The 18903-nt window shown below is 46.6% G+C and overlaps 1 protein-coding gene across 1 annotated transcript in view; it reads left to right on the forward strand.

The window, feature by feature from the left end:
• The window catches only part of LCT (lactase), a 48997-nt gene that overhangs the window by 15920 nt on the left and 14174 nt on the right, over positions 1 to 18903 (forward strand). The window contains exons 3-10 of the mRNA XM_003405859.3: positions 577 to 660; positions 5335 to 5431; positions 6636 to 6702; positions 10209 to 10938; positions 11395 to 12040; positions 13816 to 15366; positions 16186 to 16454; positions 17386 to 17676. Coding sequence (XP_003405907.3) covers positions 577 to 660; positions 5335 to 5431; positions 6636 to 6702; positions 10209 to 10938; positions 11395 to 12040; positions 13816 to 15366; positions 16186 to 16454; positions 17386 to 17676 — 3735 coding nt within the window. The remainder of the gene's footprint in view (positions 1 to 576; positions 661 to 5334; positions 5432 to 6635; positions 6703 to 10208; positions 10939 to 11394; positions 12041 to 13815; positions 15367 to 16185; positions 16455 to 17385; positions 17677 to 18903) is intronic.

The following is an 18903-nucleotide window of genomic DNA, read 5'->3' on the forward strand; positions in this document are numbered from 1 at the left end:
CTATGAGGGTTATGTTCTCAGCTAATAGAATGGGCCAGGCTAAGGCTCACTGTGATGAACTTTAAACTGTGCCCTGAAAGAAGCCATGATTGTGACCTGAAATTAAAACAAAAACCAAAAACCCATTAGGGTACAAAGCAATCACCATGGAGCTCAAGGGTGGCTGAGCGCTCCACTGCCTGGTCCTGGCAAAGCACAAGGCGGCCACGAAGACGAGGCTGGCTGGGATAGCTCTGGCCTCTGACCACCTTGCTCAGCATTCCTCCGCATTGGCAGGAATTCACCATTTCTGCTATACAGTACCTCATTCATCCACTCATACGCATTTTTATTAAGTCCCCACCGTGTGCCAAGCATTTTGCTGAGCACATGGATGATATATTCTCAACACATGCAGGCACCCCTCACACACACGCATTCTCACTTTGTCCCAGCTTCTCCCCTGCCTGCTCTTCCATTGGAAAATCCCACCTTGGAAGGTTCAATTTGGTAATAAGGGAAGAAACAGAGTACTTCTGCGCAGCTTTTTGTCTTGAAATTGCTTATGCCTTAATGACCCTATTTGCTTATTTCTAGGACTTGGTCAGTTTCCTCTCTCTTGATTTGTCCCTTGCATGCCAAAGTGAGGTGAATTTATCACAGGAGCTGAGTAAATTTCAGGTAATTTTAGTCATTTTCCGTATTGATGATGAATGGCAAGCATCCCTGAGAGCTTATTATACTTTTAATGTGGCTAATGTTTTAATGCCTAAACTGAACTTCCATCAACAGTCAGAAGACCTGCTGACTTGCATCTGGGGAGATTTCCATGCAAAGCATCACTAGAGAGCATTGGAATGTTAGGCAGTCTTTTCTAGAAAGGCTAACGAGGATTATCTTATTAAGGTAAATATTTAGATGGTCTTTCTGCTCTCTTGTGTAGAAATTTACTGAGAATAAAAATTCTAGTGCTCATTCAGAGTTTTTTAAAAAGACATTTCACACCCAGGACTACCAAGTGGGAAATGAGCTATGGGGACCTTCCTGTACCCAGTATTGTTTTCTCAGGTCTGATGGTTCTGACCCAGCTCCCACCCTGAGGGAAAGTATGTTAGGAGACTCCTACCCAACTGTTAAGGAGCCCTGGTGGCACAGCAATAAGAGTTCAGTTGCTAAGCAAAAGGTCTGGAAGTTCAAGCCTACCATGAGCCACTCCATGGGAGAAAAGACCTGGTGATCTGTTTTGTAAAAATTACAGACTAGGAATCTCTATAGGGCAGTTCTACTCTGTCTTACAGGGTCACTATCAGTCAGAATCAACTCAAGGGCACACAACAACCCAACTGTTAGGCTTCTGTCTTAAATTTGATCGCCAAAGTGATACTAACTTACTTGATTCCCTGGAGTCTCGACTATTTCCCTATCTCCTCCCTGGATACAACTGAATAACTGGTGGTTTCTCTCTGGACCTTCTGAGTCCCAGAAGTATTCCTCTGCTCAATCCTGAGGAACTCTCTATGGATGTCTGGCCACCAGAATTCATCCATGTTTTACCTCTTGCCCCAGCAGATTTGTGAATGTAGCCACTCCCCTCTGCTTCCACCCCCGGGCCCACAAGGAGCCAGACAGAGCAACTATAAGTGGAGGCCTCCTTGTTTGGAATCCCACCACCTCCAGTCACCAAGGAGGACGGCTAGTCAAAGAAGTATCCATTTCAAGTTCAAGCTCATTAATTTCAAATTGCCATGCCTTCAAATAGGTGGAACCTCTATCTTACCTGAGGCAGGAGACTTGAAACGGACAAATTAGCATTGGTCTAGTTTCAATGTCCGAGTGTTTCCAGTTGACACATGTAGACACCATTGCTTTTGTTATCTACAGATCATAAACCAGGTGCTGTGGAGATGATTTGACTCATGGCAACCCCATATGTGTCAGAGTAGAACTGTGTTTCACAGGGTTTTCAATGGCTGATCTTTTGGAAGGATATCACCTCCAACCTTTCAATGTGCAGCCGAGTGCATTAACAGTTTGTACTACCCACCAAACCAACCAAACCCACTGCGGTGGAGTCTCCATCCCAACTCATAGCAAGCCCATAGGGCTTCCAAGGCTGAAAATCTCTGCCAAAGCAGACTGCCGCACCTTTCTCCTGTGGAGCTACTGGTGGTTACAAACTGCTGACCTTTCGGTTAGCAGTCCATAGCTTTAACCACTGTACCACCAGAGCTCCTTCTGTACACCCAGAGGCTCCAATTATTAAAAATTTATTTATTTATTTTGTCATTGTTGAGGATGTATACAGCAAAACATATACCAATTTGACAGTTTCTACAAGTACAACTCAGGGACACTGATTACATTCTTTGAGTTGTGCAACCATTCTCGCCCCCTTTTTCTGATTGTTCCTCCCCAATTAACATAAACTCACTGCTCCCTAAGGTTCCTATCTAATCTTTTGAGCTGCTGTTGTCAATTTGACCCCATGTTGATAGATCTTAGAAGAGCACAGTGCTCAAGGCAGACTTTCTTTACTAGTGAAGCTAAGCTATTGTTTGGTTTTAAGAAGATTTCAAGGGATATTTTTGGTTTAAGTTTCAAAGATTTTCTCAGGGACTAAACGGGCACACCAGCCCTAGGACAAGGACTAGAAGGCAGGAGGGGACAGGAAAGCTGGTAATAGGGAACCCAAGGTTGAGAAGGGAAAGTGTTGACATGTCGTGGGGTTGTTAACCAATGTCATAAAACAATATGTGTACTAACTGTTTAATGAGAAACTAGTTTGTTCTGTAAAGAATCATCTAAAGTAAAACAAAAAAATTAAAAAAAAAATTTTCTCAGGGCAATAGTTTCAGGGATTCATCCAGCTTCCATAGCTCCAGAAAGTCTGGCGTCCATGAGGATTTGAAATCCTGGTTTACATTTCCCCCCTTTTGATCAGGATCCTTCTATAAAATCTTTGACCAAAACGTTCAGTAATTGTAGCTGGGCACCATTGGTTCTTCCAGTCTCATGGCAAAGGAGGCAATTAGCTACACGTTCCATATCCTCCTCCTGTTACAGAACAGCAGTGGTGCAATAGTTACGTGCTTGGCTGCTAACCAAAAGGATGGCGGCTGGAACCTACCCAGCCACTCCTCAGGAGAAAGACCCGGTGATCTGCTGCCATGGAGATTACAGCACAGGAAACACTATGGAGCAGTTCTACTCTGCACACATGTGGTTGCTATGAGTCAAAAATTGACTTGATGGCACCGAACAACAAATATTATTTTATTGCTTGCTGTATGCCAGGCATTATTAGGCACTTTATCCTCCCATCATCCATAACCTTCACAGTATACTTCAAGGTTTAAGAAACTTTAATGAGCATCAGACTCCAGGAAATGCCGATGGAATTTGAACCAAGCCTTTCTCATTCTAAGACACCACACTGCCTCTCCAAAAATAAAAATACATCCAGTGTATTTATGATGAGGGTGGCATTTTTTTAAATCACACATTTTATTTATTTTTGTAGCCACCTTCTCACTTGAACCCGAACTTCCTTGCAACCCAGAGCCTGCATGTATAGGCTTGCCGATGAGATTTCTGGGCCTTAAACAACATTATAATGTCTTTAAGGCCTGCTTATGCCTATGTCAACTAAGTCTGTCTTTTGTCCTCCTCGAGGAATTAAGCAGGGCTTTCAGACACTGCTGACATTCTGAAACCATCTCAGTTATGCAGCTCTTACACGCTTCAGAGAGCTTGAGAAGGCCACCCGCGTGGTCAGCTGAGCTCCAGAGAAGATGTCCTCTTGGGGCCATACTTAGCGCCTGATAGCATTTCCCACCCCGCTGGCACACCTGGACAGGAGGAACAGCTCAGTTCTCCTGACGAGAGGGGCTGAGTTGTGTCCACCGGCACCCAAATCGTGCTGTCCACGGCTTCCTTCCCAATTTACCCTTCCTCCTCTTCCCAGCTCTACCCCTTCCCCACTCCTGTTGAAGGGGCCTCTTCCCGTGGGCTACAAGGGAAGAGGGTAGAGACAGAAGAAGAGGAGCAGGCACCTGGGCCCCTTTCCCTCCAGTCTCCCCAGGGCACCTGCACCCACCTCTCTGTGGGCCTCAGGGGGCCTCTGCTGCCACTCCCTGTCAGCACCCAGGTGTCTTAAGACCTGAGAATATCCTCACGCCCAGCACTGGCACATCCACAGTTTCTAAATTCTGCAGGAGGTACACAAGTGGGTCCAACGTCCCATTCCTCAGACAAAGCGCTGCTCACACAGGGAATTCCTCAGCACACAGAGGGTGGGCTCAGAGGCTTCTTCTAGATCTCCAGTCTCGTGGTCTTACAGGCTGCCTCTATGGCTTATTGAAGTGCCTAAGAGGTCACCCTTGATAGTTGGGTCTCAGGCAGTGTCCTAGCACAGGGAAAGAACAAGGCTGGGTGGAGTTCCAGCTCCACCAACTGTGTGGTAATGGGCAACTTACTTAGCTTTTAAGAGCTCTAGATGCCTCATCTATAAGAATATACAGAGCAAAACAGAATGTGTTAGGTGACTATGAAAAATCAAAAACTTAAAGTAATTGCTATTGTTATCTCTTAGTAGCTTTCAACTGTTGAGAGCAGGAAAAAGTTAGCATGGGAAAAATTACCACCCTCCCTCCCTCCAAAAAAGGTAGTTTAAAATAAAGTCGGACAACATGTCAGCCATGCCTCCCTTGATACTGAATTATCCAGAAATGGAGGCTGGGAAGGGAAATTGCACCTGCTCCAGTTGTAATGATGATAGCTGCTTTCCTCTTTGACTTTTTACTATGGAAAAGTTCAAACATACCCACAAGGAGAGAGAAAAGGATAATGAACCCCTGTGAAGCCATCCTCAGCTTCAAAAGCTAGCGATTCGTGGCTGATTCAGTTTCCTCTGAACCCCTATCGCCCTGCCCCCAAACTGGATAATTCTGAAGCAAGCCCCAGACATGGTATCGTTTCCTCCATAAATATTGTGATGCTGGTGCCTTGGTTAAGCTTCTTTTAGTATAATGGGCTCCTGACATGAGTAAACTGCCTTGTGCATGATCCTAACACATACCTGGCTGTGCGAGGCTCTTTTAAAACCTTAGATGAGGGAATAGGTGAACATGTCCCCTAGTGGGGGTGGGTGGCGAAGGTGAAGTATGTTGTTGAAAAGTGTAGCTCTTTTTTCTTCAGAGTCTACAGTCAGTTCCCTTTATTAATACGAGATGCTTGGAGGCCATTTCCAAAGCCAGGCTGAGTGTTAGTAGCTTCTCATCTTGATCATCTATCCCTGTTTTCAAAAGACAGGTTCCGGACAGCTCCGGCTCACTTGCTGGCCTTTATCTTTTTTAGGCCATTGAGCCCAAAGTGAAAGTTTTCATCTTCAACCTAAAACTCCAGGACTGCCCCTCCTCCAGGACCGCCAGGCTGCTCTTCAGCCTGATAGAAGGTGAGTGGACTATCCGGGAGAGGCTTTGAGTGATATGTGGTGTAGCTCGGTGGGTAGCAGTCACCAAAGTCTGAGATTCCAATGGGGGGCGCGTTGGAGAGAGGCGAGAAGGAGGGTTGGTCCAAGAGCCAACCCCAAACAAGGGCCAGTGTCCCCAGTCTTCCCATCGATGGTCCCTTGCAACCAGCTCCCACTGTTCCAAGAAAGAGGCAAGGGCTCTTATATGGGTGCCTAGCGCTTATGGAAATAACAAGTCAGGCCTCTGTTGTCAGTTGTGCGCAGGACAACTGCTCTTCTCCTGTCTGTCTCCCTTCAGTGACCCCTCCCCCAGCGTCTCTCGTTTCTGCCTTCCTCGGCAGGGGCTGCCTAGTGTCTCTCTCTCCTTTGCCGGCTCGCTTTGCTCACCCATGTTCTACTTCCCTTTCACCCCAGCTTGCACGTTAACCTGGATTTCGATCAGGACACTAAGAACCTTCAACTCACAGACCATCTTCTCCGTGCCTCTTAGATTCTTGAGAGTGAATCTGACTGGTTGGCCGTAGATCAGGAGGCTCCAAGTAGGCCAATTAAGTCAGAGGAGGGGTGGGGCCTGTTCTGTTAGGGTATCGGGGCTGGGGGCCGAGACCCTAGAGGATCTGAAGGAGGGGATGGAGGGAAGCCTCCTTAAGACATATTTGAGTGCCCAGACTTTCAGTCCGGTCACCTGAGAAAGGTCAGAGAGCGGAGCAGAGGTCTGCGGGGCCCTTTCTACCACCCGTAACCCCTCGCACCCTCTGGGCTGGGCTTCACCAACCTGAGCCCTGACTCAACCTTTCTGATGTTTGAGCTTTTCTAAATTGGGTGTTCTGACAGTTGTGTTCTCCTGACCATCAGCATCAACGCCACCTGGGAACTTGTTAGAGACGCACATTCCTGGGCCCTACCCCAACCTTACTGCATCAGGGCCTTGGGGGTGGGGCCCAGTTACCCGTGTTTGAACAAGCCCCCGAGGTGATGCTGAGGCACACTCTAGTTGGAGACCCGCTGCCCTAAGTCATAACTAGGTAGACATCGCTCCTCCCCTCCTTGAAGCTTTCACCCATGTAGGAAATGGTATCTTTCAGAGGGGCTTGGAACCACTGAGTTTGAGTGAGGGAAACCTCTGAGTGCAGGCCTGCGGTACCTTGGTTGGGCTTCAGGTCCAATTAAACTTCCTCTCTTCCAGCCATGAATAAAGACCAAGTGCTCATCATTGGATTTGATATTAATGCATTCCTGAACTGTACAGCAAGGTAATGCTAGATTTTCTGTTGAACTGTAAATAACTGGTATTTGTGAATTATTCTGCTGTTCTTTCCCATATGTAATCTCGTGGAATAGTAATTATCCACCTATGGGGCAGCGAGTTTATTATAGCTATTGGATGGATGAGATACTGGGCTCAGAGGGAAGAGCCAAACCAAAAACCAAACCCACTGCCATTGAGTCTATTCCAACACAGAGCAATCTCATAGAACCGAGTAGAACTGCCCCATAGGGTTTCCAAGGAAAGGCTGGTGGATTCCAACTGCCGACCTTTTGGTTAGCAGCTGGATGCTTAACCACTGCACAACCAGGGATCCAGAGAGGATAGCAGAGAGAACACATCTCTCTGAGTCTTACTTGGGACCCCGCATGGGGTTGGTATTTTCACCTTCCTTTGGCCACCTGGTAGTTCACCCAAGTGCAGAGCTGGGATTTAAGATTTCTCAGAGGCAGTGTGAGCTTGTGGAAGAGGGAGCCTAAAGAGTTCAGACCATCCCACTGAAGTTATGTGATCTGAGTAAGTGAAGTGAGTTCTCTGCACCCATTTCCTGAATGTAAACTGTGAAGCGTCCACGAGGAGACAAGCCAGGAACACCAGCTGTTGGAGCTGTGCAGAACCTAACTCAACAGTGTTCTCAGGGGAGAGGTTTTAATTTGTGGCGGGGCTGCAAATAATTTCATACCAAATGGCCAAAGGACCAAAGTTTGTAAATGATTTAATTCAAATAATAATAGTAAGTTAAGAGATTTGAGACTATTCTATAATTATCTTTCACACACCCACATTCCCGTGTGCCTCTTGCGTGGCCAAGGAAAGGCTGGTGCTGAAACCAGCACTGGGAATCACCCAGAGCCCTCAGCATCCCATGGGCACATGCTACCCACCTGATCTTCATGCAACCCATTAAGGTAGGACAAAGGCTGGAAGGCAATCATCTGGCTTCCCCGACCTTTGACCAGAGCTGTCCTTGTCTTTCATCTCAGACATTTCTAACACAGCTCTGTCCTGGGTTATAAATTTCTGTTATCACCACCTCTTGTACATTTTCTCTTCAGTCCTCGGCTGTCCTGAGCCAAAAGCTCCTTCTACGATTAAATTCTCTCAGCTGACTTCAAGTCAACAGTTCAAATCCACAGACACAGAGTTGCAGCTGTAAGTCATGCTCTGGCTGGCAGTGTGAATACCATGACGAACAGATAGGTCAGAACTGCTCCATGAGTACTCTCGGAGTCAGCCAGGGAGTGATGGGCTTATGCCTTTTCTGAAAAGAAAAGTTAGACCACCATAATAAAACGGCTCCCCTGAAAGGTCAAAGCTTACAAAACCATGAGAGGATATAAGGTCTCTCTCTAATACCTTGACCTGGTGGTTCTTTGGCAGAAGCCAAGGTCTAACACTGGCTGCATTACACTGACAGTGGGGCTAGAGGGGAGTCCTTACTCAGGTGAGCATTGATGGAGAACCTGCCTAGTGTGGGTCAGGTGGAGGGGGCTGAGAGAAGATAACATGGCTTTCTCCCTCGAGAATCTTGAACCTCTAACACAGTGTGGCAGGAGACACAGAGGAGGGTGAAAAGAACATTGTCTGGGATGCCCAAATTGACTTACAGTGGAGAGGTCAGCTGAATGAGGGGTACCTGGAAAGACGGGTCAGAGTGATTGAGGCTCTGGGCTGCTAACTCCTTCTCAAGTTCGGCAAACCCAGGACTCCCAGCTCCAAGACCTGTACAGCAAGTTCTAATCTACCCAGGGGTGGTTTATTTATTTCCTCTGGCCTCTTTTCATTCAAGCCAGGAGTAGAGAGCCAGGTTCAGGAGCAGTGGGGAGTGGTCCAAGTGAGGGGGTGCCTCCCGATGCCCCTGGTTGTGCTCTAGTCACGTGTATGTCTTGGATAATTCACCCCTTTAGATCATCACCCCCCTCCTCACCTCTGCTCCAGCAAGTGTGGGTGAGCTGATGCCAGTAAAACAGGAAATAGATATGGAAGGTGCCCCCTGCAGGGCCTGACTCAGCCCAGGCCCCTCATAATGTCGCTGTCACAGGGGCCTCCTGCCTGTGCTTGAGAACTTCCAGCATCTCAAAAGCACCTTCTGTGTGTAAACGGCTCAAGTCGTTAGACTGTTGCTTTCCGGTGTGCTCTTGAAGCAATAAGAGGAATCATCAACGTCATGACAATAACAGCAGGTGCTTGTGTTGCACTGGGTAGGCCAGTGCATGTGGCCCCCGCAGCAACCCTGAGGCAGCTAACCATCATTATCCCTATTTTTCATTTGATAGAACTGAGGCAGAGAGGCCAGGTAACTTGCATGAGGTCTCTGCTTCTCTGTCACTTACACCGGTTATGCGCTCTGGGCCAGCCCAGTGTGCACAACATCCCTCCCCACTGACGGCCCTGGGACAGGGACATAGGCACTTTTGTATTCCACCTTCTTTTTCCCACACGTATTCTCTTCTCCAGACAAAACACACCCATTGCCATCAACCCTCCTCGTGGTTGCCCTCTGCTGGGTGTAATTTTCAGCATGCTGTGGTACAGCTTTCCAACCCCTGTTCAGAGGTTTGTAACCACATTACAAAAATTAATAAACTAGGAAGGAAGGAAAGAAGGGGAGAAAGAGAAAAGGGCTAGAATAAAATAGAAAATACCAGAGTGCATTGCATGTAGTAAGGATTAGTGCTTTTTGGTGAAACTGTTGATTCAGTTGTACACACACACACTCGTGAACACCTGCACATACGTGTAGTGGTTAAACGCACAAGCTGTCTGCTCCACCACTTGCAAGCTGTCTGAAGAAGTTACTCATTTCTTTAAGTCCCTCTTTCCTCACCTGTAGAATGAGGACACATACCTCATGAATGCGCTGTGAAAGTGAGCTGAGCTAATACACATAAATTCTTATCACAGTGGTCAACGCAGGATAGAGGCTCAATAAATCTCAATCATCATTACTAAGGAGTCCTGGTGGTGCAAACGGTTAAGCACTAGCCAAAAAATTGGCAGTTCAAGCCCACCCAGCGGCTCTGTAGGAGAAAGGCCTGGCAACTGGCGTCTGTAAAAATTACAGCCAAAAAAGCCCTATGGGGTGGTTCTAGTCTGTCACATGGGTCTCTATGAGTTAGAACTGACTTGACAGTGCCTAACAACAACAACAGGATTATTGTATTGTACATAAAAATAGTAATCATTATTATACAATTATATTTTATAAATAATAAATTATAATAAAAACAAAGTATGACACCAGAACAGCAGTGGCATTACCATAGTGTTTTACTCATGCAAGAGTGATAATAACTTAACCAAAAAGGTAATAATAAAAATCTTCCCATCTACCAGTCACTTCCTGCCCATGGCTGTGGATATGGCTCTCAAGTCAGTGCTTCTGGAATCTTTACTGATTAAACACATTGTCACTATCCTTCATTATTGGGGCATTTGTAGCTCACAGAGTCATTAGTTATTATGTCCCTTTATGTCATTTTGATACTGCAGCAGCAGGTCTTGTTCTTTGATTAACGACCTGACCCTTCAGGCTGACCAGCAACAGGACTGCAAGACAGCCGTTGGCTCCTCTTCTCCTGTCTCTGCCTACCAGAGGGTCTGGGAAATGTTTGCGAACCAGTCCAGAGCAGAGAGGGACGCTTTCCTGTGGGACGTTTTTCCTGAAGGCTTTCTCTGGGGAGTTTCCACAGGAGCCTTTAATGTGGAAGGAGGCTGGGCTGAAGACGGAAGGGGTCCAAGCGTCTGGGACCGACATGGAAACCAGAAAGCCACTGAGGGCCAAGCAACACCGGAGGTGGCCAGTGACAGTTACCACAAGGTGGAATCTGATGTGGCCCTGCTTCGTGGCTTCCGGGCTCAAGTCTACAAGTTTTCCATCTCCTGGTCCCGGATCTTCCCCACTGGGCACAGTAGCAGCCCCAGCCCCCAAGGTGTCGCCTACTACAGCAAGCTGATCGACAGCCTGCTGGACTCTCACATTGAACCCATGGTGACCCTGTTCCACTGGGACCTGCCCCAGGCCCTGCAGGATGGTGGCGGGTGGCAGAACGAGAGTGTGGTGGATGCCTTCCTGGACTATGCGGCCTTCTGCTTCTCTACTTTTGGAGACCGTGTGAAGCTGTGGGTGACCTTTCATGAGCCATGGGTTATGAGCTATGCAGGTTATGGCACCGGCCAACATGCACCAGGCATCTCTGACCCAGGAGTGGCCTCTTTTAAGGTATTTCCCATCCCTGCAACTCCTGCTAATTAGAGAAGGATCTGTCTCCTCATCAGCAAGACTTTGTTTTTTGTCCTTTAAAGAAAATCAAAGGGAAGGAAGGAATTATAAACTTAGTCACCTATTTTGTCCAGACACTGTGCTGGCACTTTAAAAATAGTAATTACACCCCCAGAGCAGCACTGATGGGGGAGGGAACTGGGGCTCAGAGAGGAGAAACTATTGGGTCATGGTGGCATTGCTAGTGGGTTGGCAGTCTGAAGCCAGGATTTGAGCCCAAGTCTACTTGACTGCAAAGTAAGTGCTGCATGTCATCAAGGACTCTTTGTCGCAAACAACGGAAAACCTAACCCAAACTGATGCTTGATGTTGATGTTGTTGTTAACATAGGTGTTGACTTGCTGATGTTGTCTGTGTTGTTGTTACTAAGCCCTGTCTTTCCTTCTTCCTAACAAGGTAGCTCACTTGGTCCTCAAGGCTCATGCCAGAGCTTGGCACCACTACAACAGCCATCATCGCCTGCAGCAGCAGGGGCATGTGGGCATTGTGCTGAACTCAGACTGGGCAGAACCCTTGTCCCCAGAGAGGCCCGAGGACCTAAGGGCTTCTGAGCATTTCTTGCACTTCATGCTGGGCTGGTTTGCACACCCCATCTTTGTGGATGGTGACTACCCAGCTGCCCTGAGAGCCCAGATCCAACAAAGGAACAAACAGTGCCCCCAGCCTGTGGCCCAGCTCCCTGAGTTCACTGAGGCAGAAAAGCAGTTGCTGAAAGGATCAGCTGACTTTCTGGGTCTGTCCCATTACACCTCCCGCCTCATCAGTCGTGCCCAGCAAAACACCTGCATTCCCAGCTATGATGCCATCGGAGGCTTCTCCCAACATGTGGACCCTGCGTGGCCTCGGACCTCATCCCCTTGGATTCGTGTGGTTCCCTGGGGTATAAGGAGGCTGTTGAAGTTTGTATCCTTGGAATACACAAGAGGAAATGTTCCAATCTACCTGGCTGGGAATGGCATGCCCATAGACGGATGTAAAAATCTCTTTAATGACTCCTTGAGAGTAGACTACTTTAATCAGTATATCAATGAGGTACTCAAAGGTAAGACACTGAAGAGGTGCTGGTGATTGGAAGGTGGATGGTACTTCTCCTCCAAGCCTTCAAAGTTTTGCTTAAAGGGACAAAGACAGTCTCCCAAGGAAATGTAGACAAAAAGTAGTATCGGTGGTAACAGCAGGAGTCCTTCATATCAGACTCCGAACTCTCCCATGTCTATAATCCTGTGTTCTCGTTCCCTAGGGGGCTCCTTTCCAACCTTCTGTCCATCTGAGTCCTACCCATTCATCAAGCTCATTACCATTTAATGCATTTATTTAGCAAATATTTATTGAGTGCCTCTTATGTGGCAGACATTGTACAAGACAGTAGGGGTACAATATTGAGCAAACATTGTCCTTTCACATAGGGAACTCACAGTCTACAGAGGGACACAGACAGTCCCTTACAATCTAGGGGGATAAGGGCGTTACAGGATGGCATGAAGACACTTATGATCAGACTCTAACCAATAGAATCTTCCCTTATTGCTCCAGCCACACTGAGCTCCATCTCCTTTATCTGGCTATAAAATCTATATTCCACGTCATTAATTCTAATTCCAGTTGATCAATATCTACAGTCTCATTTTTACCTAACATTCTGTTGCATATGTCTTTTTAGTCCAAGTAAAAAGGGAAGGCAAATAGATTTCATCTCATATGTCAGTTCTAATCAATTGATAATGGTTAGCCATCTGCCAAGTGCTGTTGAGAAGCTTTCAAGGCCATGTCTAAATTCAGAGAGAAAGAGTTGACTAGTGATGCCTGCCTTGGGCACTGAAGCAAGGAATGGAGACACACATCCCATGTACTTGCCAGCCCTGTTCGTGAGGTCAGAGCCTTTCTTCCGCTTGTACTCTTCTCATCATCAAGGTTATAATTCTGTCATCTTCCTTATCCTTGAAATACTTCAAGACAGTATCACATGTGATCCTGGAAACAATCCTTTGCAGTAAATCGGGGCAGGCATTATCTTCAAGGGAGAACTGCAAAAAGTGAAGCTCTGAGAGCTTAAGTGACAGTGAGTGCAGGACCCAAGGTCAGAACCATAAGCCTTTCTACTTCTTGCTCATTTCTCCCCTCCACCCACTAAGATATGAGACTGGTATTCTTCTTCGTGTCCCCAGGGCCTAGCATGGGCCTGGACAAAGTAGGTGCTTATCAATTACTGATTGAATGAATGAGCAACCTTACCTACCTTTTATACAATACATATATTTGTTGAGAGGCTGTGGAATCCGATAAAAGCAAGTCTTAACACTTTCGTGGCCCCAAATTGGAGCCCACAGCCATTGCCATATTTTGCCTCTCATTCTTGGTTGACTTACTGGACTGTTTGTTGTGTGGGAAATTAGAGGTGAGTCAGAGGATACATTTCTTTGAGCTTTATTTCTCTTATTTAACATAGAATATGTGGTCATTTTATGTCAATATTATTAAATGTAAATGAGGAAAAACAAAAATTCATTTTTAAAAGATTTAACGATTTCTGTGTCCTACCAAAAAACCAAGGAGTCCTGATGCTAGCCAATGGGGTATATTCTTTTTATCATTCATTATAAGACAGGGAGCTCCTTTGCATTGAGATTTATGGCTATAGAAGCGGTCTGATATCTTGTGGGGGGTCTTGTGGATTTTCCTTCTATTCATTCTGAAGGGAAAAAAGGAGTTAACTTCTTGTGGTGAGCCCAAGTCACCTACAAAACTTTGTCAAAAGGAAAACTTTTAAAAAGTAACCACAGTAACAGACTTTAAAATAATCCAAATTTTTCTTTGCAGCTGTCAAGGAGGACTCTGTGGATGTTCGTTCTTACATTGTTCGTTCCTTCATTGATGGCTTTGAAGGCCCCTCTGGCTACAGTCAGAAGTTTGGGCTGCACTATGTCAACTTTAACGACAGCAGCAAGCCAAGGACTCCCAGGAGATCTGCCTACTTTTTCACCAGCATCATTGAAAAGAATGGTTTCCTCACTAAGGTAGCAAACTGGCTGCCACCACCTATTACGCCAAATGTCCCCCCTAAAATTAGGGCCTTCGCTTTTCCATCTGAGGTACCCTCCAAGGCTAAAGTAGTTTGGGAAAAGTTCTCAAACCAACCCAAGTTCGAAAGAGATTTGTTCTACCATGGCACATTTCGGGATGACTTTCTGTGGGGCGTGTCCTCTTCAGCATATCAGATTGAAGGAGGTTGGAATGCCGATGGCAAAGGCCCCAGCATTTGGGATAACTTTACGCACACACCAGGGAATAATGTGAAAGACAACAGCACTGGAGACATAGCTTGTGACAGCTATAACCAATTGGATGCCGATCTGAATATACTCCGAGCTTTGAAGGTGAAGGCCTATCGCTTTTCTCTCTCCTGGTCTCGAATTTTCCCAACTGGGAGAAACAGTTCTATCAACAGTTACGGTGTGGATTATTACAACAAGTTGATCAATGGCTTGGTGGCAAGTAACATCTCTCCCATGGTGACCCTATTCCACTGGGACCTGCCACAAGCCCTCCAGGATATTGGAGGCTGGGATAATCCTTCCTTGATTGAGTTGTTTGACAGCTATGCGGACTTTTGTTTCCAGACCTTTGGTGACAGAGTCAAGTTCTGGATGACCTTTAATGAGCCCATGTACCAGGCATGGTTGGGTTATGGCTCAGGGGAATTTCCTCCAATGATGAAGGACCCAGGATGGGCACCTTATAGGGTTGGCCATGCTGTCATCAAAGCTCATGCCAGAGTCTATCACACATATGATGAGAAGTATAGGCAGAAACAGAAGGGAGTGATTTCACTGAGCCTCAGTACACACTGGGCAGAGCCCAAGTCGCCAGGAGTCCCACGAGACGTGGAAGCAGCTGACCGAATGCTCCAGTTTTCCATCGGCTGGTTTGCCCACCCCATCTTCAGAAATGGAGACTATCCTGATGCCATGAAGTGGACAGTGGGGAACAGGAGTGAACTACAACACTTGGCCACCTCCCGCCTGCCAAGCTTCACTGAGGAAGAGAAGAGGTATATTAGGGCCACGGCCGACGTCTTCTGCCTCAACACCTACTACTCCAGGATCGTGCAGCACAAAACACCCGCGCTAAACCCACCTTCCTATGAAGATGACCAGGAGATAGTCGAGGAGGAGGACCCTTCATGGCCTTCCACGGCCATGAACAGAGCTGTGCCCTGGGGCATGCGTAGACTGCTGAACTGGATCAAAGAAGAGTATGGTGACATCCCAATTTACGTTACTGAAAATGGAGTGGGGCTGGCAAATCCAGAATTGGAGGACACTGATAGGATATTTTATCATAAAACCTATATCAATGAAGCTTTGAAAGGTATGTGATCCCCTTTACAAAATCTTCCCATATCCATATGTCATGTGCCTGAAGTGCTGTACAAACTATCAGCTAGTATCTCTTTGTTAAGCCCTAATTCCATAATTCTTTACCTGTTTGGCGCTTACATTTCCCTTTGAGAAGCTGAGAAAAAGCTGTGGTCGTCTCCCAAGAGACAAACACAAATGTACACACAGAGAGTGCTCACAAGGATATTTTCATGGGTCCCTTTATTTGCTTTATCCAAAAAAGATTTATTGAGCAACTATTATGTGACAGGGTCTAGGTGCAGGGATATAGTGGTAAACAGAATAGATAAATTTCTGCCCTCATGGAGCTTATGTGCTGGCTGGTTCCATGGATCCCAGAGCAGGAAACCGAAAACCAAACCCATTGCTGTCGAGTCGATTCTGACTCATAGCAACCCTGTAGAACTGAGTACAACTGCTCCATAGGGTTTCCAATGAGTGCCTAGTGGATTTGAACTGTTGACCTCACTAATTCACACTTCCGTGCTTCACTTTTAAAACGTGAAGGTGCATTGAGATCTTTGAAGTTGAGGCATGTTCCTTTACCCCAGCAAAAGATTCCAATTTTATAAAGATCCATCATTAATACTTGCCATGTGGTCATTAGTGCCAGCAAAAAGAAAGATAATCAACATGATCTGCTTATCTATTAGGGCAAACATCGCCTGTGTATAGAATTGATGGCTTAGAAGTATTGTTTGGAGTTGAGGAGTTGAGTTGGCTGGGCTTGTTGGAGGGCCTGCCTCATGGTGTAAAGCTCTCCTCTCTGCTCCCCTTGGAATGATCCCAGCCTACAGGCTTGATGGTGTAGATCTTCGAGGATATGTGGCATGGTCTCTGATGGACAACTTTGAATGGCTAAATGGCTACACAGTCAAGTTTGGACTGTACCATGTTGATTTCAACGACCCGAACAGGCCTCGAACAGCAAGAACCTCCGCTACATACTACACAGAGGTCATTACCAACAACGGCATGCCGCTGCCCAGGGAAGACGAGTTTTTGTATGGACGGTTTCCCGATGGCTTCATCTGGAGTGCAGCTTCTGCTGCATATCAGGTGAGGAGCTCAGTGCAGTTCAACAAACATTCACTGCATACCTACTGAGTGCCAGGCTCTGGGCAAGGCGATGGGCTACTGGGGAGGGCAGGTGTGTGAGCAGGGATTTCAGTAGTCTGTTGACTACCCTGGGGGAAGGAAGTACTGGGTGCTGCTGACAGCCTGGCTCCTTCTCATACCCAAATTTGGCCAGACCAGCATGATTTGGTTGGCTGTGTGAAGTAGGTGTTTATAGGGCAAGATGGAGCAGGTGGAGTCTGGGCAGAAACGCTTGGACAAAGACAAGCAAATACGAAGATTCTTTGCTGAAATGCCATGGATGTGCATTCTTGATTCAAATGCCAGCCTTCGTCTCATCACACAATATCACACCGCGTACATGGCAGAACTATTTTAAAGTAAATTACACAATATATACTTGTCAGACGACTTAAGACTATAAGTAGTTTCCCCGGAAGATGGGTGGGAGGAAAAATGAGAGGCACAGGAACAGCGATGCGTGTCCTGATCAGAAATTCTGCCTCCACACCTGGTATCACTGGGATTTGTTTGGTCGTGATTCGGCGGAGGGAGGGAGGTTGTTCATTCAGACCTTTACTGAGCACCCATCCTACACCAGGCACTGCTGCCCCCATTACTGGGACACTGAGATGAAAGACAAATGCCTAGACCCCACGGTCTTGTGGGAAGCTAGTCAGCTGGCAGAAAATTGTGTAATGCAGTGTGATGATGCTGTGTGTGTGTGTGTATGCGTGTGTCTGTACAGAAAGCGTTGACAGTTCAGAAATCAGAAGTATGGGCAGAGAAGGCTCCCAGGGAAGGCAATGCTAACTTCTGCCCTGAGTTGGGACCCACCTGCTGACAGAAAGGCCAAGGAACTTGTGTGTGGCATGACTGGACGACTTAATTAGACCTGTCTTGTCTTCCTGAGATTGAAGGTGCGTGGAGAGAGGATGGCAAGGGACTCAGCATCTGGGATACATTTTCCCACACACCTCTGAAAGTGGAGAATGATGACACTGGAGACATGGCCTGTGACAGTTATCACAAGATTGCCGAGGATCTGGCAGCCCTGCGGAACCTGGGCGTGTCTCACTACCGCTTTTCCGTCTCCTGGTCCCGCGTCCTCCCGGATGGAACCACCAGGTACATCAACGAGGCCGGCCTGGACTATTACCTGCGGCTCATTGACGCACTGCTGGCTGCCGACATCAAGCCCCAGGTGAGGTGGGCTGCAGCCTGCGGGGGAGCCAGCTGGGCTGGGGGCCACGATTATTACGCAAACAAAATGCTGGGTTTTGTTTTTTTTACGTTTACTGTGGTAAAAATTGTATATCACAAAATATTTGTCACTTTAACCATTTTTTTTAACCACTTTCATTATTATATTTACATTATTTGCACGGCAGGATGAGAAAGTATTCCCTGTGGAGATATTAAGGAAATCGTTTATTTTTCTGTTAGGTACACAAATGTGTGACTGTGTATATATAAAACATAATAGCTTTTAATTGGGAGACATGAAAATTGAATATCACTACCATGTGTGACATGAGACATATGATGTGATATTTATAAATATTTTAGTAGTTACAATTTACCAGATGGAAGTAACGTGTGTTTTTGCAAGCCTGAAACATCTTTTTTTTTTTTTTTAATAATTTTTATTGTGCTTTAAGTGAAAGTTTACAAATCAAGTCAGTCGCTCACATATAAACTTATATACACCTTACTCCATACTCCCACTTACTCTCCCCCTAATGAGTCAGCCCGCTCCCTCCTTCCAGTCTCTCCTTTCGTGACCATTTTGCCAGTTTCTAACGGCAGTGTTTTTTTTTTTTAACCCCCTCTACCCTTCCGTCTCCCCTCCAGACCGGAGATGCCAACATAGTCTCAAGTGTCCACCTGATATAAGTAGCTCACTCCTCATCAGCATCTCTCTCCAACCCACTGTCCAGTCCAATCCATGTCTGATGAGTTGTCTTCTGGAATGGTTCCTGTCCTGGGCCAGCAGAAGGTTTGGGGACCATGACTGCCAGGTTTCTTCTAGTCCTAGTCAGACCATTAAGTCTGATCTTTTTATGAGAATTTGGGGTCTGCATCCCACTGTTCTCCTGCTCCCTCAGGGGTTCTCTGTTGTGCTCCCTGTCAGGGCTGTCATCGGTTGTGGCCGGGCACACTTTAACCATTTTTAAGTATACAGTTCAGTGCCATCAGTTACCTTCATTCACCATGTTGTGCCACTGTCACCACGGTCTATTTCCCAAGTTTTTCATCCCTCTAAACAGAGACTAGGAGTCCTGACGGCCCAGTGGTTAAGTGTTCACTTGCTAACCAAAATGTCAGCAGTTCGAATCTGCCAGCCGCTCCTTGGAAACCCTGGCGGGCAGTTCTACTGTGAACTATAGGGTCACTATGAGTCGGAATTGACTCAACAGCAACCTTTTTT

This window comes from Loxodonta africana, chromosome 6, assembly GCF_030014295.1.
Source record: "Loxodonta africana isolate mLoxAfr1 chromosome 6, mLoxAfr1.hap2, whole genome shotgun sequence".
Lineage (NCBI taxonomy): Eukaryota > Metazoa > Chordata > Mammalia > Proboscidea > Elephantidae > Loxodonta > Loxodonta africana.